Genomic DNA, 26511 nt, shown 5'->3' with positions numbered 1-26511 from the left:
TTCTGTAAAAAAAAATATAAAAAAAATAAAACGATAAAGCAATATTTGTCTCGGCCTGATGGCGGTAGGTGCACACGATTCAGCTGGGTAGGCAAACCGTTGCCATTTTGAACCATTTCATGTCTGAAGGTACAAACTATGCCTTCCCGGTGGACCTAGAGAGCAAATCAAGTGCACTATAGGCCTACCGCTGGCCAAATCGGATGGCTCAGATGACCGTGTCCGCAGTAACGTAGCATGCATAAAAGCAAGCTACAGCAAAGATAGAGATTTCAAAACGCTTAACCTCTCCAGCGTCCCGTCCCATATGCGGGATCAAAATCCAGGGAAAACTCCTAGCGACATTAGCATAACGAAATGTAATATATATATTTTTTCAAATATAGGACTGTCTCATATCGTTTTATAGATACACCTCTCCTGAATCAACCCACGTCGTCCGATTTCAAAAAGGTTTTACAGGAAAAGCAAATCATTAGATTATGTTAGAGGAGTCCATCGTAAAAGCAGCAACATAGCCATTTTCCGACCAACCACATGCATCACAAATAACCAAAAAACAGCTAAATGCAGCACTAACCTTTTACAAACTTCATCAGATGACACACCTAGGACATCATGTTACACAATGCATGCATTATTTTGTTCAATAAAGTTCATATTTATATATGAAAACAGCATTTTACATCGGCGTCTGACGTTGACTAACTATTTTCCCGTCAAATGCATCCAGGGAAACAGTGCTACAATTTACTGAATTACTATTCGAAAACATTTTTAAAATGTAATATTGTCATTCTAAGATTTATAGATGAATATCTCTTGAAAGCACCTGTCATACCAGATTTAAAAATAACTTTACTGGGTAATCACACTTAGCGATAAAAGGGGATGCGATACTCAGAAAATGAGCTAGTAAACCGAGCTCGGCGCCATCTTGGAACAATCGCATATCACATCTAATCTTGTATAATATTGTCAATAATCGCTTACCTTTAGTTGTCTTAATCAGAAAGCACTTCCAGGAATCCCAGGTCCACAACAGATGTATTTTCGGTCGAAAAAGTCCATCCTTTATGTTCCATTAGCTTGCCGTTGTTAGAGCGTCTGAATGCTGTATCCAAATACTCTGCCGGGCGCGGCACAGCCGTTTCGAAATATTTTTTTTTTTCCCCATTTAGGTTCGTTCAAACATGTCAAACGTTGTATAACATAAATCTTCAGGGCCTGTTTCAACAAGAGAGCCAATAAGATTCGAGGGGGACGATTGCATTGTGTTTCAAAACGTTTCCAAAGGTGGGGGTAGACAGGGCCGCCGGCGTCATAATGGTGATGGCCCTCCCCCTGTGACCAATTTCCAACGCGTCTCATTCACTGAGTTGACAGTAGAAGGCTCAAAACACTTTGTAAAGACTGGGGACATCTTGTGGAAGCAATAGGAAGTGCTCAATGAACGATAGCTCACGGTGTGAATAATAGGCAACGACGTGAAGTTGAGTCCACAATTCAGAATTCCACTTCCTGTTTCAATCGGTCTCAGGGGTTTTGACTGCCATATGAGTTCTGTTATACTCACAGACACCATTCAAACAGTTTTAGAAACTTTAGGGTGTTTTCTATCCACAGGTATTAATATATATATGCATATCCTAGCTTCTGAGTTTGATTAGTAGGCCGTTGAAAATGGGCACGAATTTTTTCCAAAATGCGCTGTGGCGCCCCCTATCCTAGGGTAACGTCAAGAGGTAACCATGATTAGAGACTGTCAACAAATACAGCAAAGAGATGCTGTTTAAGTTCAGCACTGTCAACACTTTGTATTCAACACTTTTATAAGACATAAAATCAGTGTTCTTCCTATTTCCACTCAGCGCTACAATAAGTACTGCAGCAGTAATGAATGTGTAGGAAAGTGTATCTATAGGCGTGTGTTATCATTAGTGGCTTGGGTCTTTACAGGAATATTTCATTTTATCTGTTCATAGGAACAACATGAATTTGTGCATGAAGCAAAAATAATGCGGTGCGACTCGAGTTGCCCCATCAGCTGGAAGACAGTGTCCCTTTTTGGTCAGTGTCAGTGGAGATAAGGGAGAGCAGAGGGATGCTGAGAGGCGAACCCTTAAGTCTGCTGCTCTCTCCCTCCGCAGAGACTGACCATCAGATGCAGATACCATCAGTCCAGTAAAATAAAAAGCAAACTATTTAAAATGTATGCTCACTCAGCTGTGCTTCACAAGTAATATAACAACGGATCTATTACCGGTGTGATCATATAGCCTACCTGAAATGTTGAAATATAATTTTTTAAAAAGTGTCTCGAGCAACAATGCATTAGTAGCAAAGCCAATATGCAGTGATAATGTATTGGGCACATATATTACTGTAGCAATGAGGTTTGTGCAGTAAGCTAACTCGGTATTGTTATTTTACTGCTGCTCTTTAATTATTTGTTACTTTTATTTCTTTTCAGGTATTTCTCTTAAACTGCATTGTTGGTTAGGGGCTTATAAGTAAGCATTTCACTGTAAGGTCTACACCTGTTGTATTCGGCGCATGTGACAAATACAATTATTTGTTTTTAAATTGGTTAATGTTGCATAGGCTTTTGTTATTTAAGCCATGTTAAAAAAAAATCTGAGAGGTAGATCATTTTGACTCAGAAAGTGATCTTGACTCAGAAAAGGTTGGTGACCACTGTTCCAGAGTTTTCCCTGTCACTATCTTTCATTTCCATTTACTATAGCAATTGTGATCGAATCAACACAATATTAGCCACTTTCAATGAAAAATACCGAAACAAACTATGTAAGAGATTTTGTTGTAGACAGAACGCATCAGAGTAGGATTCTATTGCATTGACACGCACTACTCAGCCCGTACTCTATACAGACCAGTGCAGCCTAAACAATCGAGCTGCAGTAGGCCTATATCCAAATAGACCATTGCCATATATGGATATGTGCCATTTACTTTTAACTGGACTGTGTTTACAGCATGAGCGGTTGAGTAGATGCGCTTGTTTTGAGATCAAAGCGAGAGCTCCATTTAGCCACGTGTGCACATTTTGTTCATGTCCTTTTCTAGTTATTGAGCTACTAGCCCAATTATAGATACTTTGTAGTCAGCAATAAGTAAGTGATTGCTTCCTACAAGAGCACAAAATATGTAAATTTTCTTGAAAAGCGAATCAGGTAAAGAGCACTTTTTGTGTCTTAAAGGGGCAGTGTTGTATTTTGAGACAGACTTCAATAAGCTAAGTAGCCAATAGGCAGAAGGTAGCATACTTTGTCTGATTCTCTGTAATAATGGTATGTGAATAATAATGCATTTTATTTTGTAAAGTGGTTTCTTGCATCAAACACCACAAAATTGTCAGTCACCTTGTCTGAAGGACAAGAAGATGAACCTGTTTATGTCAAGCCCTCCATGTTTTTTTTTTCTCCCAAAAGTCTCACGGAATGTAGGTCTACATTAAATACTACACATTGGCTGCTAATGTAGACTGAATGATAGAACAGCTATTTCCATGTGAAAATGTTACGGGTTGCATTTTCTCCATTGTTTTCTTATGGTAGGCCTATAATATGATAAAATGGCCACTGTTAAAACTAACTTAAATCAAGTACAGCCTCAGAGTTCATAGTAAACATGCGCTGGAAGTTGCACAGAATTTTCACAACGTTGAAGTTAGCACTCAGCAGACCTGAAATTTGCTCAGTGCTCAAAATAGAGGTAACATTGCTGCTGAGTATGCAGGCCATGGAAGAACTGGGACATTTTCAGCCATGCATTATCATGCTTAAACATGAGGTAATGGCGGTGGATGAATGGCACGACAATGGGCCTCAGGATCTCATCACTGTCTTTGTGCATTCAAATTACCATCGATAAAATGCAATGGTGTTTGATGTCTATAGCTTATGCCTTCCCATACCATAACCTTACTGCCACCATGGGGCACTCCGTTCACATCAGCAAACCGCTCGCCCACATCGCCATACACGCAGTCTGCCCGGTACAGTTGAAACCAGAATTAATCCGTGATAAAACATTTCTCCAGCGTGCCAGTGGCCATCGGTAAGAATTTGCCAACTGAAGTCAGTTACAACGCCAAACTGCAGTCAGGTCAAGACCCTGGTGAGGACGACAAGCACGCAGATTAGCTTCCCTGAGACGGTTTGTTACAGTTTGCGCAGAAATTCTTAGTTTGTGCAAAACCACAATTTCATCAGCTGTGCGGGTGTCTGGTCTCAGACCATCCCGCAGGTGAAGAAGCCAGATGTGGAGGTCCTGGGCTGGTGTGGTTACACGTGGTCTGCGGTTGTGAGGCCAGTTAGACATACTGCCAAATTCTTGAAAATGTTGGGAGGTGGCTTATGAACATGCAATTCTCTGGCAACAGCTCTGGTGGACATTCCTGCAGTCAGCATGCCAATTGCACACTCCCTCAAGACATCTGTGACATTATGTTGTGTGACAAAACCGCACATTTTAGAGTGGCCTTTTATTGTCCCCAGCACAAGGTGCACCTGTGTAATGATCATGCTGTTTAATCAGCTTCTTGATATGCTACACCTGTCAGGTGGATGGATTATCTTGGCAAAGGACTAATGCTCACTGACAGGGATGTAAACAAATTTGTGCACAACATTTTAGATTAGTAAGTTTTTTGTGCACAGGGAACATTCCTGGAATCTTTTATTTCAGCTCATGAAACATGGGACCAACACATTACATGTTGCGTTCATATTTTTGTTCAGTATAGGATGGCCTAACCTCTTTGGTGCATAGTCAATATTGGACCTGACCTCAACCTTCCCCAAAACACTCTGAGGTGCAGTCATATGCACTGCAAAAAAACACTGGTAGTTATTTTTTGCCAACTTTGTTTTCCGCCCACAAACTCCGTTTACTCTGTTAAGTTTTTCCAGGTTTCGTATTTCACCCATGTATTTATTTTGTATCACACTAAATAATAAAACAATTTGAATTCTATGTTCACAAGAATGCTTAAACCACATCAGGAGATGACTTTTGAGGTCTGGGAAAATTTTGGGGGGTGAAGTTGCCCTTTAATTCAGTGAGCATGCCCTCCACTGTTTGGTTAGCGGGTTTTCTGTAGTGCAGTAAGCCACGTAATGATTATGTATTCCAAACACAGTGATTCGCATTGTGGCAGCCGCTGGAATGTGTGTGGTGAAAGGCCAGCAACACGCTGTATTATTCAGAGCCCCGTGAAATTACACCATATACACATTCGACAGACCCTACTGAGTATTACATACAATAGATTTACAGCAGCACACAGAATAGTTCTTGCTCTTCACCGGACAGATGTTGCTTTCCAGTTTTGTGATGAAACGTATTTGAATTTATTCCTCCACTGTGTGACTTGTCTTGTTGTCGCGGACTTATTGTATATCACGGTGGCGTATGAATGAATGGGTTATAGAGCAAACAACGCAAATATCACAAATAGGAAGTAAAATAGTATCGTCTTGGCTTGCCCAGTGATTTTACCCACGCACTGCTGCTGGCTCTAAGCCAATATGTGACTTGTTTCAGCAAAGTAGGCGTATGTCGCACGCCACTACTTCACAGGAGCGCCATTTGAAGGTAAACTTTTATTTTTATTAAATTGCGTTTGTCAGAAATGCCTTCTGGAACATGTTAACTTTCATGTGCCTTAACTTCACTAGGGTAGGGGGCAGTATTTTCACGGCCGGATGAAAAACGTACCCAAATTAAACGGCCTACTACTCGGGCCCAGGAACTGGAAGATTTGGAAAGAAAACATTCTGAAGTTTCTAAAACTGTTTGAATGATGTCTGTGAGTATAACAGAACTCATATGGCAGGCAAAATCCTGAGAAACATCTAAGCAGGAAGTGAGAATTCTGGTGCTTGTAGTCCTTTCAAGTCATTGCCAATCGAACACACGGCGAGTTAGGGTTCATTTTGCACTTCCGAAGGCTTCCACTAGATGTCAACAGTCTTTAGAAAGTTGTTTGAAGCGTCTACGATGAACAGAGACCGAATGAGAAGCCTGGGAAGTTTGTCACCCAGAGAATGACATCACTTCTTGGCGCGCGTTCATGAGGATGGATCCTCCCGTTCCAAAACCTTTTTCAAGACACAGGAACCGTCCGGTTGAAATATTACTGAATCTTCATGTTCTGAAGGCCCTAAAGATTGATGTTTTACAACGTTTGACATGTTTGAACGAATGTAAATACAACTTTTTTTTTTTACTTTTCGTCGCGACATCGTCCGCGCGCTTTCTACATTTGAAGTAGCTTACTGAAAGTGCGAACAACAAGGAGTTATTTGGACATAAATTATGGACTTTATCGAACAAAACAACATTTGTTGTGGACCTGGGATTCCTGGAAGTGCCTTCTGATGAAGATCATCAAAGGTAAGGGAATATTTCTAATGCAAATTATGATATTAGATGACTCCAAGATGGCGGCTATCTGTATAGCCTAGAGTTTTTTTCTGAGCTCAGTACTCAGATTATTGATGGCCTACACTGGCCAAACACGGACGATGCTGGGCCAATTGTGCGCCGTCCTATGGGACTCCCAATCACGGCCGGTTGTGATACAGCCTGGATTCGAACCAGGGTGTTTGTAGTGACACCTCAAGCACTGGGATGCAGTGCCTTAGACCGCTGCGCCACTCGGGAGTTTCTGGAAGACCGAGTTTTGAAATCAGTGGAATTAGAGAGTATGAGAGCTAAGGAGATGGAGAAAATTCAGGCGTTTGATTGCAAATATGCAGACAGAGTTGAAAACAGAACACACAGAAGCCTCCGGATTACATCTTTAAACTAAGGGCAACCATGGCATCCGTGACAGAGAGGGAGAAGCGTTCATCCATGTATAAGGGTAAGAGAGTCTAGCTAGCTACATTTTCAGATATTAACCTCTCTAGGGTCGGTGGGACGAAATCGTCCCACCTACGTAACAGCCAGTGGAATCCTGTGGCGCGTTATTCAAATACCTTAGAAATGCTATTACTTCAATTTCTCAAACATATGACTATTTTACACCATTTTAAAGACAAGACTCTCGTTAATCTAACCACACTATCCGATTTCAAAAAGGCTTTACAACGAAAGCAAAACATTAGATTATGTCAGCAGAGTACCCAGCCAGAAATAATCAGACACCCATTTTTCAAGCTAGCATATAATGTCACATAAACCCAAACCACAGCTAAATGCAGCACTAACCTTTGATGATCTTCATCAGATGACACACCTAGGACATTATGTTATACAATACATGCATGTTTTGTTCAATCAAGTTCATATTTATATCAAAAACCAGCTTTTTACATTAGCATGTGACGTTCAGAACTAGCATACCCCCCCGCAAACTTCCGGTGAATTTACTAAATTACTCACGATAAACGTTCACAAAAAACAATTATTTTAAGAATTATAGATACAGAACTCCTCTATGCACTCGCTATGTCCGATTTTAAAATAGCTTTTCGGTGAAAGCACATTTTGCAATATTCTAAGTAGATAGCCCGGCATCACAGGGCTAGCTATTTAGACACCCACCAAGTTTAGCCCTCACCAAAGTCAGATTTACTATAACAAAAATGTTATTACCTTCGCTGTTCTTCGTCAGAATGCACTCCCAGGACTTCTACTTCAATAACAAATGTTAGTTTGCTTCAAAATAATCCATAGTTATGTTCAAATATCCTCTGTTTTGTTCGTGCGTTCAAGACAGTATCCGAAGTGTAAAGAAGGGTGACGCGCTAGACGCGTTTCGTGACAAAAAAATTCTAAATATTCCATTACCGTACTTCGAAGCATGTCAACCGCTGTTTAAAATCAATTTTTATGCCATTTTTCTCGTAAAAAAGCGATAATATTCCGACCGGGAATCTGTGTTTTTAGTACAAAGAGAGAGAAAATAAAAACATGGGGTCGTCTCGTGCACGCGCCTCAGTCTCATAGTACTCTGACCGACCACTATCCAAACGCGCTAATGTTTTTCAGTCAGGGGCTGCCTCGACATCATTCAGCTTTTTCCCGGGTTCTGAGAGCCTATGGGAGCCGTAGGAAGTGTCACGTTACAGCAAAGATCCTAAGCGTTCTACTGTTAAAATTTTATGAATGAGACGCTGTGGAACGTGGGTCACACGGAGAGGGCCATCACCATTATGACGCCGGCGCCCCTGGTTACCCTCCCCTTTCGAAACGTTTTGAAACACAATGCAATCGTCCCCCTCGAATCTTATTGGCTCTCTTGTTGAAACAGGCCCTGAAAATTTATGTTATACAACGTTTGACATGTTTGAACAAACCTAAATGGGAAAAAAATGCTTTTTGTCGAAATGGCTGTCCTGTGGCCGACGGAGGATTTGGATCAGCCTTCAGACGCGCTAACAAGAACAAGCTAATGGAACATAATGGATGAACTTTTTCGAACTAAAATACATTTGTTGTGGACCTGGGATTCCTGGAAGTGCTTTCTGATGAAGACAACCAAAGGTAAGGGATTATTGACAATAGTATACAAGACTAGATGTGATATGCGATTGTTCCAAGATGGCGCTGACATGTAACGTTAGCCTATTTTTCAGAGTATCGCATCCCCTTTCATCGCAAAGTATGATTACCCAGCAAAATTAATTTTAAATCTGGTATTACAGGTGCTTTCAAGAGATATTCATCTATAAATCTTAGAATGACAATATTACATTTTAAAAATGTTTTCGAATAGTAATTTAGTAAATTGTAGCTCTTTCATCGGATGCATTTGAGGGAAAATAGTTAGTCAACGTTACGCACCGATGTAAAATGCTGTTTTTATATATAAATATGAACTTTATCGAACAAAAGAATGCATGTATTGTGTAACATGATGTCCTAGGTGTGTCATCTGATGAAGATTGTCAAAGGTTAGTGCTGCATTTAGCTGTTTTTTGGTTATTTGTGATGCATGTGGTTGGTCGGAAAATGGCTATGTGGCTACTTTTACGATATACTCCTCTAACATAATCTAATGTTTTGCTTTTGCTGTAAAGCCTTTTTGAAATCGGACAACGTGGTTCGATTCAGGAGAGGTGTATCTATAAAACGATATAATTTGAATTTTTTATTTATTTTTATTATTATTAAATTTTGTTATGCTAATGGCGATATGATTTTTTGCTGGATGTCCGTCCCGTATGGGACGGAGGCCGCACAGGGGTTAAATGTGTCTAATTCTGTCAGAAAGTCAAGTTAAAGTGTACTGTTAGCTAGCTAGCTAAAGTTAGCTGGCTGGCTAGCTAACATCACGTGTATGATCTATGTAGTAATATTATTCCTATCTCAGAGCTATTTGCATTGCTAGTTATAGCCCAATGTTAGCTAGCTAACATTGAACCTGGTTGGTTAGCTACCTGCAGATTCATGCAGGGTAGTAACGTTATGAGTTGGGATTATGCTTCATTGTTTAGCTAGCTAGGTCTAAACAAAAAAGACTCCACTATGCAATTAACTATTTCAATAGAATGCTTATGATGTCACTGTGATAGACGTAGCTGGTAAATTTGCTCTGGTTATCTACTCCGATTTCAGAGAACTCTAGGTCTGAGTTTGCCAGAGTGCAGAATAACTGACGAATTTACGACTGCTCAACACTCGTTGAATATGGCCGGTGTCAGTAAATGTTGGCAAAAAAAAGCATCATTATATTTTTGCCAGCAGCACAGTTGCAGTCACCAACGCTTTGGATAACATACAAAACAGCCTAACCAGCTCTGCTAGGGTGAGTAGAATGGTCAGACTGGTCCTCTCATTTGTCTGGAAGTAGCTAGCCAAAGTTAGCTAGTTAGCTTGGGTGCTTGACTGCTGTTAGGTCAGAACGCTCGGATCAACCCTACTCCTCGGCCAGAGCGTCCAGTGTGCATTCTGAACGCTCCGAGCGAGAAACGGTCTGAATTTACGAACGGATAGCCTGACAATGCTCGGAGTTTACAAACGCCCAGGGCACACTCTGGCACTCCAGATTAAATTCAAACACACGCGTAGTATAAGCCAGCCTTTAGTGTTGAAATCTTTGATTATTTAGTACATAGCCTCACATGCGAATTCTTAACCTGTTGGGGATAGGGGGCAGTATTGACACGGCCGGATAAAAAAACGTACCCGATTTAATCTGGTTACTACTCCTGCCCAGTAACTAGAATATGCATATAAATATTGGCTTTGGATAGAAAACACCCTAAAGTTTCTAAAACTGTTTGAATGGTGTCTGTGAGTATAACATAACTCATATGGCAGGCAAAAACCTGAGAAGATTCCTTACAGGAAGTGGCCTGTCTGACAAGTTCTTGTTCTTCTTGGCTCTGTTTATTGAAAACTGAGGATTTTTGCTGTAACGTGACACTTCCTACGGCTCCCATAGGCTCTCAGAACCCGGGAAAAAGCTGAATGATGTAATTCCAGCCTCTGGCTGAAAAACATTAGCGCGTTTGGATAGTGGCCGGTCAGAGAACCATCAGACTGAGGCTCGTGCACGAGTCGACCCCGTGTTTTATTTTCTTTCGTCTTTGAGCGTAAACACGCTTTCCCGGTCGGAATATAATCGCTTTTTTACGAGAAAAATGGCATAAAGAATTGATTTTAAACAGCGGTTGACATGCTTCGAAGTACGGTAATGGAATATTTAGAAATGTATTGTCACGAAATGCGTTGTGCGCGTCACCCTTCTTTACCATTCGGATAGTGTCTTGAACGCACTAACAAAACAGAGGATATTTGAACATAACTATGGATTATTTTGAAGCAAACTAACATTTGTTATTGAAGTAGAAGTCCTGGGAGTGCATTCTGACGAAGAACAGCAAAGGTAATAACATTTTTGTTATAGTAAATCTGACTTTGGTGAGGGCTAAACTTGGTGGGTGTCTAAATAGCTAGCCCTGTGATGCCGGGCTATCTACTTAGAATATTGCAAAATGTGCTTTCACCGAAAAGCTATTTTAAAATCGGACATAGCGAGTGCATAGAGGAGTTCTGTATCTATAATTCTTAAAATAATTATGTTTTTTGTGAACGTTTATCGTGAGTAATTTAGTAAATTCACCGGAAGTTTGCGGGGGTATGCTAGTTCTGAACGTCACATGCTAATGTAAAAAGCTGGTTTTTGATATAAATATGAACTTGATTGAACAAAACATGCATGTAATTGTATAACATAATGTCCTAAGATTGTCATCTGATGAAGATCATCAAAGGTTAGTGCTGCATTTAGCTGTGGTTTGGGTTTATGTGACATTATATGCTAGCTTGAAAAATGGGTGTCTGATTATTTCTGGCTGGGTACTCTGCTGACATAATCTAATGTTTTGCTTTCGTTGTAAAGCCTTTTTGAAATCGGACAGTGTGGTTAGATTAACGAGAGTCTTGTCTTTAAAATGGTGTAAAATAGTCATATGTTTGAGAAATTGAAGTAATAGCATTTCTAAGGTATTTGAATAACGCGCCACGGGATTCAACTGGCTGTTGAGTAGGTGGGACGATTTCGTCCCGCCGACCATAGAGAGGTTAAAGAGATGGGTAGGGCTAAAGATTAAGAGGGTGTGAACGATGTTGAATGGTTGTAGACAAAGAAGAGCTCTCCAGTTGGTACCAAAACATTCAAGGGCCATTTTCTCAAAAGTGTGGTTACAAGTTAATCAACTTTCAAAGCAAAATTACTTTCACATTGTTCCTCAACTGTACTATATGAAATACCATTTTCTAGTTGAGTCTCTACTTTTATCCAATGTATGAAACGCTATTTCAAATTTTGCAACATAAGACCGAATCAAGCCGGTCGGTAAACATATGTACTCCATATACAGTGATTCGCATTGGGGGCATTTTTGTGACCTTGGAATATGTTTTAAAAACCCAAATTTAATAATTGGTCATGTTTAGACAATTATTTTTCATATATCATGAATAAATACAGGTTGACACTTTTCCACTATTACGTGGGGGACATTTATTTTCAAAATTCCGTGACCCAGAATAACTTTTTTTAGTGTTGTTGACGAGATGCTGATCATGTGATGATCAGTGCCCACTTGTGGTGCCACTGGGCAGCGAAAAACGTAACCTTTATTTATTGTAATTTAAATTAATTTGTAGTAGTTGAGTTAGATTGCATACTGTACAGTAGCTAACTCAGTCATTATTTTAAATAAATAGCAGGCTCAGCAAATGAAAAATCCTCCTAGATACAGCCACATCTCCGTCACGAGATTTATAAGTGAAAGAGGAATATAAAAACACGAAATCGGATGGAGTTTCCCCATCTCCCCAATTAGAGTTTGTGGTTATTAATGTTAATGTTTATTTGTTTTAGCTGTTAGTGAAGTAAACTCAAATGATCACTAATCCTTTACGTATGTGTTATGAATGACCAAAGGTGTCTCACTTCAAACAAAGTATTGCAGGATACTACATAAAATGTTCTGCTGAGTTTTGAAGGTTATCATGATCCACAGGTTACTGTAAGTACACTGCTCAAAAAATAAAGGGAACACTAAAATAACACATCCTAGATCTGAATGAATGAAATAATCTTAAATACTTTTTTCTTTACATAGTTGAATGTGCTGACAACAAAATCACACAAAAATAATCAATGGAAATCCAATTTATCAACCCATGGAGGTCTGGATTTGGAGTCACTCAAAATTAAAGTGGAAAACCACACTACAGGCTGATCCAACTTTGATGTAATATCCTTAAAACAAGTCAAAATGAGGCTCAGTAGTGTGTGTGGCCTCCACGTGCCTGTATGACCTCCCTACAATGCCTGGGCATGCTCCTGATGAGGTGGCGGATGGTCTCCTGAGGGATCTCCTCCCAGACCTGGACTAAAGCATGCGCCAACTCCTGAACAGTCTGTGGTGCAACGTGGCGTTGGTGGATGGAGCGAGACATGATGTCCCAGATGTGCTTAATTGGATTCAGGTCTGGGGAAGGGGCGGGCCAGTCCATAGCATCAATGCCTTCCTCTTGCAGGAACTGCTGACACACTCCAGCCACATGAGGTCTAGCATTGTCTTGCATTAGGAGGAACCCAGGGCCAACCGCACCAGCATATGGTCTCACAAGGGGTCTGAGGATCTCATCTCGGTACCTAATGGCAGTCAGGCTACCTCTGGCGAGCACATGGAGGGCTGTGCGGCCCCCCAAAGAAATGCCACCCCACACCATGACTGACCCACCGCCAAACCGGTCATGCTGGAGGAAGTTGCAGGCAGCAGAACGTTCTCCACGGCGTCTCCAGACTCTGTCACGTCTGTCACGTGCTCAGTGTGAACCAGCTTTCATCTGTGAAGAGCACAGGGTGCCAGTGGCGAATTTGCCAATCTTGGTGTTCTCTGGCAAATGCCAAACGTCCTGCACGGTGTTGGGCTGTAAGCACAACCCCCACCTGTGGATGTCGGGCCCTCATACCACCCTCATGGAGTCTGTTTCTGACCGTTTGAGCAGACACATGCACATTTGTGGCCTGCTGGAGGTCATTTTGCAGGGCTCTGGCAGTGCTCCTCCTGCTCCTCCTTGCACAAAGGCGGTCCTGCTGCTGGGTTGTTGCCCTCCTACGGCCTCCTCCACGTCTCCTGATGTACTGGCCTGTCTCCTGGTAGCGCCTCCATGCTCTGGACACTACGCTGACAGACACAGCAAACCTTCTTGACACAGCTCGCATTGATGTGCCATCCTGGATGAGCTGCACTACCTGAGCCACTTGTGTGGGTTGTAGACTCCGTCTCATGCTACCACTAGAGTGAAAGCACCGCCAGCATTCAAAAGTGACAAAAACATCAGCCAGGAAGCATAGGAACTGAGAAGTGGTCTGTGGTTACCACCTGCAGAACCACTCCTTTATTGGGGGTGTCTTGCTAATTGCCTATAATTTCCACCTGTTGTCTATTCCATTTGCACAACAGCATGTGAAATGTATTGTCAATCAGTGTTTCTTCCTAAGTGGACAGTTTGATTTCACAGAAGTGTGATTGACTTGGAGTTACATTGTGTTGTTTAAGTGTTCCCTTTATTTTTTTGAGCAGTATATTTAAATGGGTTAAATGGACCTGCAAAGTTTGTGTCAGAACCAAGATGATTTGGAGTAATCCAACCTGAGACTACTGCACCAAGTATTCCTCTTCTGTTCCCATGCTGGAGACCACGGCTTGATGACAAACTGATACAAATGGTGGCAACATTTTGCGGCTGATCTTCCAGTGAGGGATTGGGTGAATGTGTCAAAGACATGGCTGGGCCCAGTACCGAACGGTATGACTCGTTTTTGTTGTGTGCGCGTGTGTGTACTGAGGAACATCTAACTTAGTTCCAGAAGAAAGCCACATTCAAGTTCTTTAGGTTGTGGGCTTTCATCACGGTAAGCGTTTCTTGGTGTAATGTCGTCCCCAGGCTATTGCACATATAAGTCTGGGATATCAACCATTCAAAGTTGGCCTTAGTGGGAGTGACCTGGGTAAAGTATTGGTCATTGTCACAAGTTAACAGTCAAAAATTCAATTATGGCTAAACCCTCCCCATAATTTGCATTTTAAACCTAACCCTAACTAATAATGAAGGCCAAGTTTGATGTGTTGGTCCACCAGAGATGAAGTGTAATGTGACAAACATGACTTCACTTTAGAGCATATGCCATCCATCAGCACAACATGCCCCCCCTTTATAAAGCACATTTATATCATATTTGACATATTGGGTTATTTCACATTTGACATTGGTGATTATGTAAGTTATGCCACATTTATGAAGCCTTTATAAAGCATGACATACAGTTATAGCTTTGTAACACATAGTAGTGCTTATGAAGTCTTTATGAAGACTTCATAAGCTGAACGTCATTTAAAGCGGGACCGATAAGGACAATCCATCACTGCTAGACGTTAATCAAAAACCATTTTAGAAAGTACTAATGGTTATGGTCGCATGGAAACTGCAGGGAGGTTTCAGGGTTTGTTTGCTGCATATCAAATTAATAAAAAACAGGTTTTCCAGAAATCCCGGATGGAAGACTCCCGGAATAAAGCGAGGATATGCCACCCATCCAGAAGTCCTTCTACTTGGATTTCGGGAAAACATGGTAATTTTGAAAATGTTACAGGAATCTTGCAACTCTAGTCCTTACGATAAGATAACCCTTTGACCTCTATCTACCCTTTGACACTGTGCATTACCCAGAGGGTGCGTCGGAGCTCGGCATCAGGAAGCTCCGTGGCCAGCTTAAGGTTCTCAAAGCTGATCCTCTCCCGCGGCCTCTGGTTCCAGGCAAACAGCACAGCCAGTTGGAAGGTGGTCACCTCCAGGTCGTACTGGCCCACCTCATTCTTAAATGTGATCTGGATAGAATTACATAGGATCTCCATTAGAGGTCGACCAATTATGATTTTTCAACGCCGATACCGATTATTGGAGGACCCAAAAAAGCCGATACCGATTAATCGGCCGATTAATCGGTAGTGACAATTACAACAATACTGAATGAACACTTTTATTTTAACTTATTATAATACATCAATAAAATCAATTTTGTCTCAAATAAATAATGAAATAATGCAAAAACAAAGTGTTGGAGAAGAAAGTAAAAGTGCAATATTTGCCATGTAATAAAGCTAACGTTTAAGTTTCTTGCTCAGAACATGAGAACATATGAAAGCTGGTGGTTCCTTTTGACATGAGTCTTCATTATTCCCAGGTAAGAAGTTTTAGGTTGTAGTTATTATAGGAATTATAGGACTATTTCTCTCTATACCATTTATATTTCATATACCTTTGACTATTGGATGTTCTTATAGGCACTATAGTATTGCCAGCCTAATCTCGGGAGTTGATAGGCTTGAAGTCATAAACAGCGCAATGCTTGAAGCATTGCGAAGAGCTGCTGGCAAATGCAGTAAAGTGCTGTTTGAATGAATGCTTACGAGCCTGCTGCTGCCTACCACCACTCAGTCAGACTGCTCTATCAAATCATAGACTTAATTATAATATAATAACACACAGAAATACAAGCCTTAGGTCATTAATATGGTAAAATCTGGAAACTATCATTTCGAAAACAAAACTTTTATTCTTTCAGTGAAATACGGAACCGATCTGTATTTTATCTAACGGGTGGCATCCCTAAGTCTAAATATTGCTGTTACATTGCACAAGCTTCAATGTTATGTCTTAATTATGTACAATTCTGGCAAATCAATTACGGTCTTTGTTAGGAAGAAATGGTCTTCACACAGTTCGCAACGAGCCAGGCAGCCCAAACTGCTGCATATTTCCTGACTCTGCTTGCACAGAACGCAAGAGAAGTGACAATTTCCCTCGTTAAAAGAAATTCATGTTTGCAGGAAATATTAACTAAATATGCAGGTTTAAAAATATATACTTGTGTATTGATTTTAAGAAAGGCATTGATGTTTATGGTTAGGTACACATTGGTGCAACGACAGTGCTTTTTTCGCGAATGCGCTTGTTAAATCATCACCCGTTTGGCGAAGTAGGCTGTGATTCAATGATAAATTAACAGGCACCGCATCGATTATATATTAAACTAGTAATATCAACAACCATGTGTAGTTAACTAGTGATTATGTTAAGATTAATTGTTTTTTACAAGATAAGTTTAATGCTTACTAGCAACTTACCTTGGCTCCTTGCTGCACTCACGTAACAGGTAGTCAGCCTGCCACGCAGTCTCCTCATGGAGTGTAATGTAATCGGCCATAATCGGTGTCCAAAAATGCAGATTACCGATTGTTATGAAAACTTGAAAATCATCCCTAATTAAATCGGCCATTCCGATTAAACGGTCGACCTCTAATCTCTATGGTCTGGACAGAGAGGAGTCTGGAGGGGTGAAGGTGCAAGAGGCTGACCCACCCCCTAGGCACTCCTGTGTTTGTGTGTGTGGGTGGTGGTGCTTTATACTCACAATGCCATTGGACATGAGGTGATGCCAGTGCAGTTTTCTGCCACTGTGGTTCTTCTTGTAAAAGTCCTCCACCTCGGGGATCAGGTCCTCCAGCTCGGTGGGCAGTGACACAAACACCTTCTCTGAGCTCCGCGACCATGCCCCCGCATTCAGGATCTTGATGTTGACAGAGTCCGCTGCACAAGAGGGCGAAGGGGATTTCATTATGTCACACACACTAGTATAACTATTAATTCATTGTTTTATACAATATATTTGCCACATTTGATCAGTTTCTAGAATGAAAGATTGCCTGATCAAGATGTCATTTTTCGTCACGTTGCTGAAAAGCCCATGTCCATTCCAGTGTTCTATTTAATTATATAATATACACTTTCAAGTACTTGAGCTGTGCTTTTTTTAGGGGTACTGGTAGTGGAGCCAGTGGAATAGTGCAAACTCCAAGCGGAATTCCAAAAACATTAAGGACTGTATCAATAGTAGTTGTATTGCTTTTCACTAGGTCTCATCCAGCCACATACAAACATTATACCCCCAAAATATACAGGTACACAGGTTCGATTCCTGCTTGAACCAGAAATACAAGACCTGCCAACCTCACCAGATGGATTGTCTGACATTCTTCTGTAGAATTCTCTGATACAGAGCAGAATTCATGATTCCTTCTATTGAGGCAAGTCGTCCAGGTCCTGAGGCAGCAAAGCATCCCAAAACCATCACCATGCTTGACCGTTGGTATGAGGTTCTTACTGTGGAATGCAGTGTTTGGTCTTCACCAGGCATAAATGGGACCCATGTCATCCAAAGAGTTGACTCAAATTTGCCAAAAAGCACCTGGATGATCATCAAGTTTCTTGGAAGAATGTTCTATAGACAGATAAGTCAAAAGTATAACTTTCTGGAGGACATGAATTTTGCTCTGTATCAGAGACAATGTCAGGCCATCGGTCTGTGAGCTGTAGCTGAAATGAAGCATGCAGCAAGACAATGATCCAACACACACAAGTCTTCATGAAAATTGATAAAAAGCATGGCCTAGTCAAAAGTCCAGACCTAATCTCAATAGAGTTGTGGCAGGACTTGAAACGAGCAGTTAATGCTTGAAAACCCACAAATGTCGCCGAGTTACAGCAGTTCTGCATGGAAGAGGGGCCCAGAATTCCTCCACAGCGACATGAGACTATTCAACAACTCCAGGAAGCATTTGGTTGGAGTCATTGCAGCTAAAAAAGGTGGCACAACCAGTTATTGAGTGTAAGGGGGCAATTACTTTTTTTACATTGGGGCATTGGGTGTTGCATAATTTAATGAAATAAGTGTTATTTTGCCACTCAGGTTCCCTTTATCTAAAATTAGGTTTGAAGATCAGACAACATTCAGTATAAAAAAAACTATGAAAATGTGGAGAAAATTTGAAAGGGTGTAATGGGAATTTTAAATGTTTGTGCTTTTCTTATAACACATTTCTGTGTTCTATAAACCAATGTCTGTGTTCATGCAAGTGGCTGACTACAAATCCTCACAATCAGTAGCTGTAATTTGGTAGTACGCCCAGACCTTGTTTAGAGAACAAACGAAAGATCTCAGTTTCAAGGTCTCAGCTTAGAGAGAAGAAGCCTCATGAGATATTGGTCTTTCACATGTTATGAACCAGTATTGGTCGGTCGCGACGTAACCTGAACGACCATCTGCGGCCAGCTAATCGTTAGCTGTCTTATCGGCTGCTATCTGAATAGGTCTATCGACCAATTTTCTTGGGCCACTATAACTATTTTGCCATTTGGATTGGTCCCCTCTACCACACGGAATCCCACTAAACTACCGACGGAAACGCACGAGGTGGCTAATAACAGACCATCTTCTGCCAACTTGCTACCCATGGCCTGGCTAGCTGTCTGAATTGCCGTGACCGCAACCGACCTCTACTCACTGGACCCCTTTGATCACTTGGCTAAGCATGCCTCTCTGCAATGTACAAAAAAAATTATAAATAAATAAATAAAAATAAAAAAAAATGCATGAAATGAAATGTATGAAATGTATGCATTCACTACTGTAAGTCGCTAAATGACTAAAATGTAAAACTTTCAATATGGCTTGTCCATTGCTGTTCTGGTTAGTGTTTATTGGCTTATTTCACTGTAGAGCCTCTAGCCCTGCTCATTATACCTTATCCAACCTCTCAGTTCAACCACCCACACATGCGATGACATCACTTGGTTTCAATGATGTTTCTAGAGACAATATCTCTCTGATCATCACTCAATGCCTAGGTTTACCTCCACTGTATTCACATCCTACCATACCTTTGTCTGTACATTATACCTTGAAGCTATTTTATCGCCCCCAGAAACCTGCTCATTTTACTCTCTGTTCCGGACGTCCTAGACGACCAATTCTCATAGCTTTTAGCCGTACCCTTATCCTACTCCTCCTCTGGCGATGTAGAAGTGAATCCAGGACCTGCAGTGCCTAGCTCCACTCCTATTCCCCAGGCGCTCTCTTTTGATGACTTCTGTAACCATAATAGCCTTGGTTTCATGCATGTTAACATTAGAAGCCTCCTCCCTAAGTTTGTTTTATTCACTGCTTTAGCACACTCTGCCAACCCGGATGTCCTGGCTGTGTCTGAATCCTGGCTTAGGAAGACCACCAAAAACTCTGAAATCTCCATCCCTAACTACAACATTTTCAGACAAGATAGAACGGCCAAAGGGGGCAGTGTTGTAATCTACTGCAGAGATAGCCTGCAGAGTTCTGTCCTACTATCCAGGTGTGTACCCAAACAATTTGAACTTCTTCTTTTAAAAATCCACCTCTCTAAAAACAAGTCTCTCATCGTTGCCGCCTGCTATAGACTACCCTCTGCCCCCAGCTGTGCTCTGGACACCATATGTGAACTGATTGCCCCCCATCTATCTTCAGAGCTCGTGCTGCTAGGTGACCTAAACTGGGACATGCTTAACACCCCAGCCATCCTACAATCTAAGCTTGATGCCCTCAATCTCACACAAATTATCAATGAACATACCAGGTACCACCCCAAAGCTGTAAACACGGGCACCCTCATAGATATCATCCTAACCAACTTGCCCTCTAAATACACCTCTGCTATTTTCAACCAAGATCTCAGCGATCACTGCCTCATTGCCTGCATCCATAATGGGTCAGCGGTCAAACGACCTCCACTCATCACTGTCAAACGCTCCCTGAAACACTTCAGCGAGCAGGCCTTTCTAATCGACCTGGCCCGGGTATCCTGGAAGGATATTGACCTCACTCCGTCAGTAGAGGATGCCCGGTTATTTTTTTAAATGCCTTCCTCACCATCTTAAATAAGCATGCCCCATTCAAGAACTTTAGAACCAGGAACAGATATAGCCCTTGGTTTTCTCAAGACCTGACTGCCCTTAACCAACACAAAAACATCCTGTGGCATTCTGCATTAGCATCGAACAGCCCCCGTGATATGCAACTTTTCAGGGAAGTTAGAAACCAATATACACAGGCAGTAATAAAAGCTAGGGCTAGCTTTTTCAAGCATAAATTAGCTTCTTGCAACACAAACTCAAAGTTCTGGGACACTGTAAAGTCCTTGGAGAATAAGAGCACCTCCTCCCAGCTGCTCACTGCACTGAGGCTAGGAAACACCGTCACCACCGATAAATCCACCATAATTGAGGTATTTCAATAAGCATTTTTTCTACGGCTGGCCATGCTTTCCACCTGGCTACCCATACCCCGGTCAACAGCACTGCACCCCCCACAGCAACTCGCCCAAGCCTTCCCCATTTCTCCTTCTCCCAAATCCAGTCAGCTGATGTTCTGAAAAAGCTCCAAAATCTGGACCCCTACAAATCAGCCGGGCTAGACAATCTGGACCCTTTCTTTCTAAAATTATCTGCCCAAACTGTTGCAACCCTTAATACTAGCCTGTCCAACCTCTCTTCCGTGTCGTCTGAGATTCCCAAAGATTGGAAAGCAGCTGCGGTCATCCCCCTCTTCAAAGGGGGGGACACTCTTGACCCAAACTGCTACAGACCTATATCTATCCTACCCTGCCTCTCTAAAGTCTTCGAAAGCCAAGTCAAGAAACAGATTACCGACCATTTCGAATCCCACCGCACCTTCTCCGCTATGCAATCTGGTTTCAGAGCTGGTCATGGGTGCACCTCAGCCACGCTCAAGGTCCTAAATGATATTTTAACCCCCATCGATAAGAAACAATACTGTGCAGCCGTATTCATTGACCTGGCCAAGGCTTTCGACTCTGTCAATCACCACATCCTCATCGGCAGACTCAACAGCCTTGGTTTCTCAAATGATTGCCTCGCCTGATTCACCAACTACTTCTTTGATAGAGTTCAGTGTGTCAAATCGGAGGGCCTGTTCTCCGGGCCTCTGGCAGTGTCTATGGGGGTGCCACAGGGTTCAATTCTTGGGCCGACTCTTTTCTCTGTATACATCAATGATGTCGCTCTTGCTGCTGGTGAGTCTCTGATCCACCTCCACGCAGACGATACCATTCTGTATACTTCTGGCCCTTCTTTGGACACTGTGCTAACTACCCTTGAGACGAGCTTCAATGCCATACAATTCTCCTTCCATGGCATCCAACTGCTCTTAAATACAAGTAAAACTAAATGCATGCTCTTCAACCGATCGCTGCCTTCATCTGCCTGCCCGTCCAGCATCACTACTCTGGACGGTTCTGACTTAAAATATGTGGACAACTTCAAATACCTAGGTGTCTGGTTAGACTGTAAACTCTCCTTCCAGACTCACATCAAACATCTCCAATCCAAAGTTAAATCTAGAATTGGCTTCCTATTTCGCAACAAAGCATCTTTCACTCATGCTGCCAAACATACCCTCATAAAACTGACCTTCCTACCGATCCTCGACTTCGGCGATTAAATTTACAAAATAGCCTCCAATACCCTACTCAATAAATTGGATGCAGTCTATCACAGTGCCATTCGTTTTGTCACCAAAGCCCCATATACTACCCACCACTGCGACCTGTACACTCTCGTTGGCTGGCCCTCGCTTCATACTCGTCGCCAATCCCACTGGCTCCAGGTCATCTACAAGACCCTGCTAGGTAAAGTTCTCCCTTATCTCAGCTCACTGGTCACCATAGCAGCACCCACCCGTAGCACGCGCTCCAGCAGGTATATCTCACTGGTCACCCCCAAAGCCAATTCCTCCTTTGGCCGCCTCTCCTTCCAGTTCTCTGCTGCCAATGACTGGAACGAACTACAAAAATCTCTAAAACTGGAAACACTTATCTCCCTCACTAGCTTTAAGCACCAGCTGTCAGAGCAGCTCACAGATTACTGCACCTGTACATAGCCCATCTATAATTTAGCCCAAACAACTACCTCTTCCCCTACTGTATTTATTTATTTTGCTCCTTTGCACCCCATTATTTCTACTTTCCATTTTCTTCCACTGCAAATCTACCATTCCAGTGTTTTACTTGCTATATTGTATTTACTTCGCCACCATGGCCTTTTTTGCCTTTACAATGATTAATTTAAGATTGAATTTCCATGACAATTTGGCGTCAACGAACAGCATAACTGATAAAACCGGTGGCACATTTTATGAAGCACGAGGGAAATTCCCGTCTGACCAAAAGAGTACGAGGACCCGCCCAGACCAGACCCTTACTGTGAGCTGCCCAGGAAGAGACATCATCCGCGAACAATTGAGGGACGGCAACTGATTTCAGTAAGGAAATTTAAATGAATCTGTATTTAAAAAAAAATGAAAATCATGGCGAGTAATGCATAAAATAAGTACCCATAGTCTTAGAGAGAAGACTATAACAGTTTTAAGACTTGAGCGAGTCCGTAACAGTACCATGGAAAGCCCTGCTGACATCGGTTTGTAGGCATTTAGAAGAAATGTCTGTTGTCTGCAGCCACTACAAAATAACACAAGGTATTTGAGTACAGGGTGTTATGTGCATAGAAAGTAACGAAAGTTGAGAACCATTGACGATGCATGTGGGTAACGAGATGTGTGCTTGGGAATAGTACTAAGTGAATGTGAAAGTTGTGTGATTGTGAGATATGGGATAAGCTGGAAGATTGATATTTGGATAAGAGCTGATAGAAATTTGGAAAATAAGAGGATTGAAATTGAGCTATTAAGTATTGAGTGAATGAGAGCTGTCAGGGGACTAGCATAGATGGGAAAGAGGTGAATGAACACCACAACCAGTTCTGTGTGAGCTGATCTATAACGTTATCTAGGGGTCTGTCCAACACCGCCGTTGGATCTACAGGTAGAGGATACCATGTCTCATCAGTGGAGTTTGAGGTATAACGTTATTACGTATGGAGATATGAGATAACTATTTCCGAATATGCTGTTAAATAGAACTAGTGTAAATATTTAAACTCCTGTATGAATAGAACACTGGTGTAGGAGGAATTTGTGATGTAGCACAAATGCATAATAGGTTACTAGAGATAAAGTAACATAATATTGAGTATAATGGGTTATTATGATCATGAGAAGCATGAATAGAAAAATAATCTACAACCTGCATACCCAAATGTAGACATATGTAAGTGGAGTAAAAAGTATTCTGTTCAGAGTAGTCCTTTGAACACGATTTTCTGTTAACTAAAGGCTACAATTTATTGTACTCCCGATGGAGTTTATTGACATCCCAAATGACCCTCTAAACTAAATTTGTGTGTACGCAAAATGGAGACGGCATGTTTCCGTTGTCTCAGATGCCAGACTTATTATGGACGGAGCGCGACATCTACTCGGGACTAAGACCGTGCCAATCCAGTTAATTTATATTGATCCCTCCAAAGCATTGCATATGAATCTTAAAATAGACATTTAATAAATATTGGACGCAGAAAGTGAATATCCAGAGAATTTTTATTACCAGAGTAACTTTTCTAAGGTATACTAAAAAGAAAAATGCCTTCCAATATGGAGAAAGTTGTTTGTTTTGTTTTAAAACCTTGCAATAGAGGGAAAAGCAGAAGATTGTTTGAGATTGATCCGTGTGTATTAGGAGTAGTGATTGAGAATGTGTTTTTTTAGCTGGAAAGAGTAGAAGGGTTTTATTGAAGGAAACACATTATGGAGATTAGTGAAAGTAACAAAGTGAATGATAACTGGCTTTCAGATAGCAATCCAATAATGCAATATTTTAGTAATTTGAAGGAGTAAGAGAGGGATTGAGCATTGGGACTGATATTAGATTAGAGGCTGCTCACTCTTCAAGGCCTGGTCCACTGCTCCCGTGTTTAAGTCATCTGCTGTTTGGATTAGCGATAACCTTCCTGTGGAACAATAGATAGCCGCCAGTACACACTGAACTCGAATAGGCTGTGAGACACACACACACACACACACACACACACACGCACACGCACACGCACACACAGTGGGGAAATATGGGACAGTTTGTACAGAATTGTATGTTAATGCAACAGGTCAAAAAGATCAAGATTACAAGAGAGTTGTTTACTTTAGAAGGTGCCCAAGCCATACAGGACACCGTATCATCAGATGCGTCTGAAGTATAATTCTGTATACGCATGGGTTTGAGACTTCCTGCCCAAGATGCAGTAAACTCGACTAATGATTTTAGGACTGATTCAAATGTAGCATAGTGAAAAGTACATGTTTATTTTCTTTCTTCCAAGACTAATGGAATGTCCACTACCAAGTTTTTTTCTTCATGTTTATCAATGATTCTGTATCTCTCCCTTTTAAAGGCAGGTGCCTAACCCAGAAGCAGCTGTTAAGGGACCTCCCAAATTAAGCAAGGCCTAGCCATTTTGTTTGCATTTACCCTATGATTTTTGCCACATACATGCCAGCACCCACACACAACCCACCTATTAATTAATATTTGTTAGTGGTTAATACTGTGATTTAGAAGTGTGGGGTCTTTTTATGTGGTTTTTCATGGGTTAGAAAGGATGTTGTACACAAATGAACATTTCTATTGTCAGAGTTTTGGTTGCACACGTAATTTCTCTTGATTAGAAGAAATGTACTGAAAAACCCAAGGCAAACCTGAGACAAAATGTTTGAAATGTCTGAAAATAATGGTTGAGGTACAGGAAAACAAACACTCAATAGGGCTGACTGACCTCTGACCTCTGTTCTGACCTCTGTTCTGACCTCCTGGTGAGGCCTGATCACCTTCACGAGAAAGACAGGAGACATTTTTTTTTAATGGGCTACGTGAAAACAAATAATTAAGAAGTTTATCAATAGTCCTGTGTGTGAGTCGGACCACGAGAAGGACAGAGAGCTGACTTGTCTATTTTACCATTATCTTATGGGATTCATCAAGAGATAAATTAAAATATCAAATTATTTTTGATTTAACATTCAGCATTTTTTGGGGGGATGCATGAATCACGATGCGAGTCAAGTGTACATATGGGGAATTACCAGTCCCCTGGGGCCCTTTGGCAAATATGCAAATTGATTTTCTTCACATGCTTGCCTGTAAAAGGGAAAAAGAGATGTTGGTAATGGATGACAGTTATTTCAAATGCATTGAAGTTTTCCCCACTTCGAGTGATATGTGTATTGCTGTTGATTTTATTTTCTTTGTTTTTGTCCTGCTTCAATAACAATTCTCACCCGATTGTGTCCGCTGGATGATCGGGATTTCTCCCTAAGGCTTAGCCCTCTGCCCTGTAACGCCGCAGTGAGATTGCCAAGATGACAGGGGAGTAAGGAGGGGGAGAAATGATTTCAACTGTGTGTTGTCATTCTAAACTAAACGGTTGTTCTGGTCTATCCTCTCTCAAGGTTATAGTGAAGGTGACCAGATGGGATCTAGATGCATGGAAGATAATTAGGCTGAGAACAGTGTGAACCTCAACATCCCCTTCAACCGGCTGAAAATGGCATTCAGTATGGTCCTTCACCACTTCTACCGTGAGACCCAAGTCTGAGCCAGCAACCTGTACACAGCAGCCAAAGCTATCAACTGCCTTCTCTCATGCTTTTTCTCTCAGGAGTGCGACATGGGTCCATGTGGAGTGAGCATGGAGAGATCCAGTCCAAACTTCTCTGATGCTGCTGGTGTACTAGTAGGAAAATGGACAAAGACTGTAAAGGACAGTGGCGTTTTATCAGGTGAGAGACATTATCAAGGGCCATCCACTTTGAACATGTGCCATTAAAAGGACAAAATGAACACTATATTGAAGAACATGCAACGCCAGGAAAGGAAGAATGAGTCCCGTGAAGGGAGGTGTTCAACCGTGCCCGTAATTGACTTAAGCTTGTCCAAAATTGTTTATTTGGGGTATCAGGTTGATTGTGGAGGTCTGCACACTGCAAAATGTATAGTAATTTATCTCAATGCATTCTTAGCCTAATAAGTCATTACTTAAATTAAAGTGATCGAACCAACGTGAAGCACTGTCATTCATAATATATCAATAATTATGGATTTAGAAAGGCAAGGCTTCTAGAGACAGAGCTGTGCCCTAAAAATAGACTAGATTGTAGCTTGGGATAACCTTGCC

At 41.5% G+C, this 26511-nt stretch overlaps 1 protein-coding gene across 4 annotated transcripts in view; it reads right to left on the bottom strand.

Moving 5' to 3' along the window:
* The window catches only part of LOC106567583 (cullin-5), a 55784-nt gene that overhangs the window by 7035 nt on the left and 22238 nt on the right, over positions 1–26511 (bottom strand). For 2 of the 4 annotated variants that reach the window (XM_014137082.2, XM_014137077.2), the window contains exons 15-17: positions 24229–24294; positions 16976–17151; positions 15228–15389 (exon numbers count right to left, since the gene is read on the bottom strand). In XM_014137082.2, the coding sequence (XP_013992557.1) occupies positions 15228–15389; positions 16976–17151; positions 24229–24294 (404 nt within the window). The remainder of the gene's footprint in view (positions 1–15227; positions 15390–16975; positions 17152–24228; positions 24295–26511) is intronic. The other 2 variants (XM_014137080.2, XM_014137081.2) reach the window with 1 other exon arrangement.

Source organism: Salmo salar, chromosome ssa13, assembly GCF_905237065.1.
Source record: "Salmo salar chromosome ssa13, Ssal_v3.1, whole genome shotgun sequence".
In the NCBI taxonomy this organism is placed as follows: Eukaryota; Metazoa; Chordata; class Actinopteri; order Salmoniformes; family Salmonidae; genus Salmo; species Salmo salar.
Note: the sequence above shows the minus strand (reverse complement) of the source record. Positions and strands in the feature narration are given on the sequence as shown.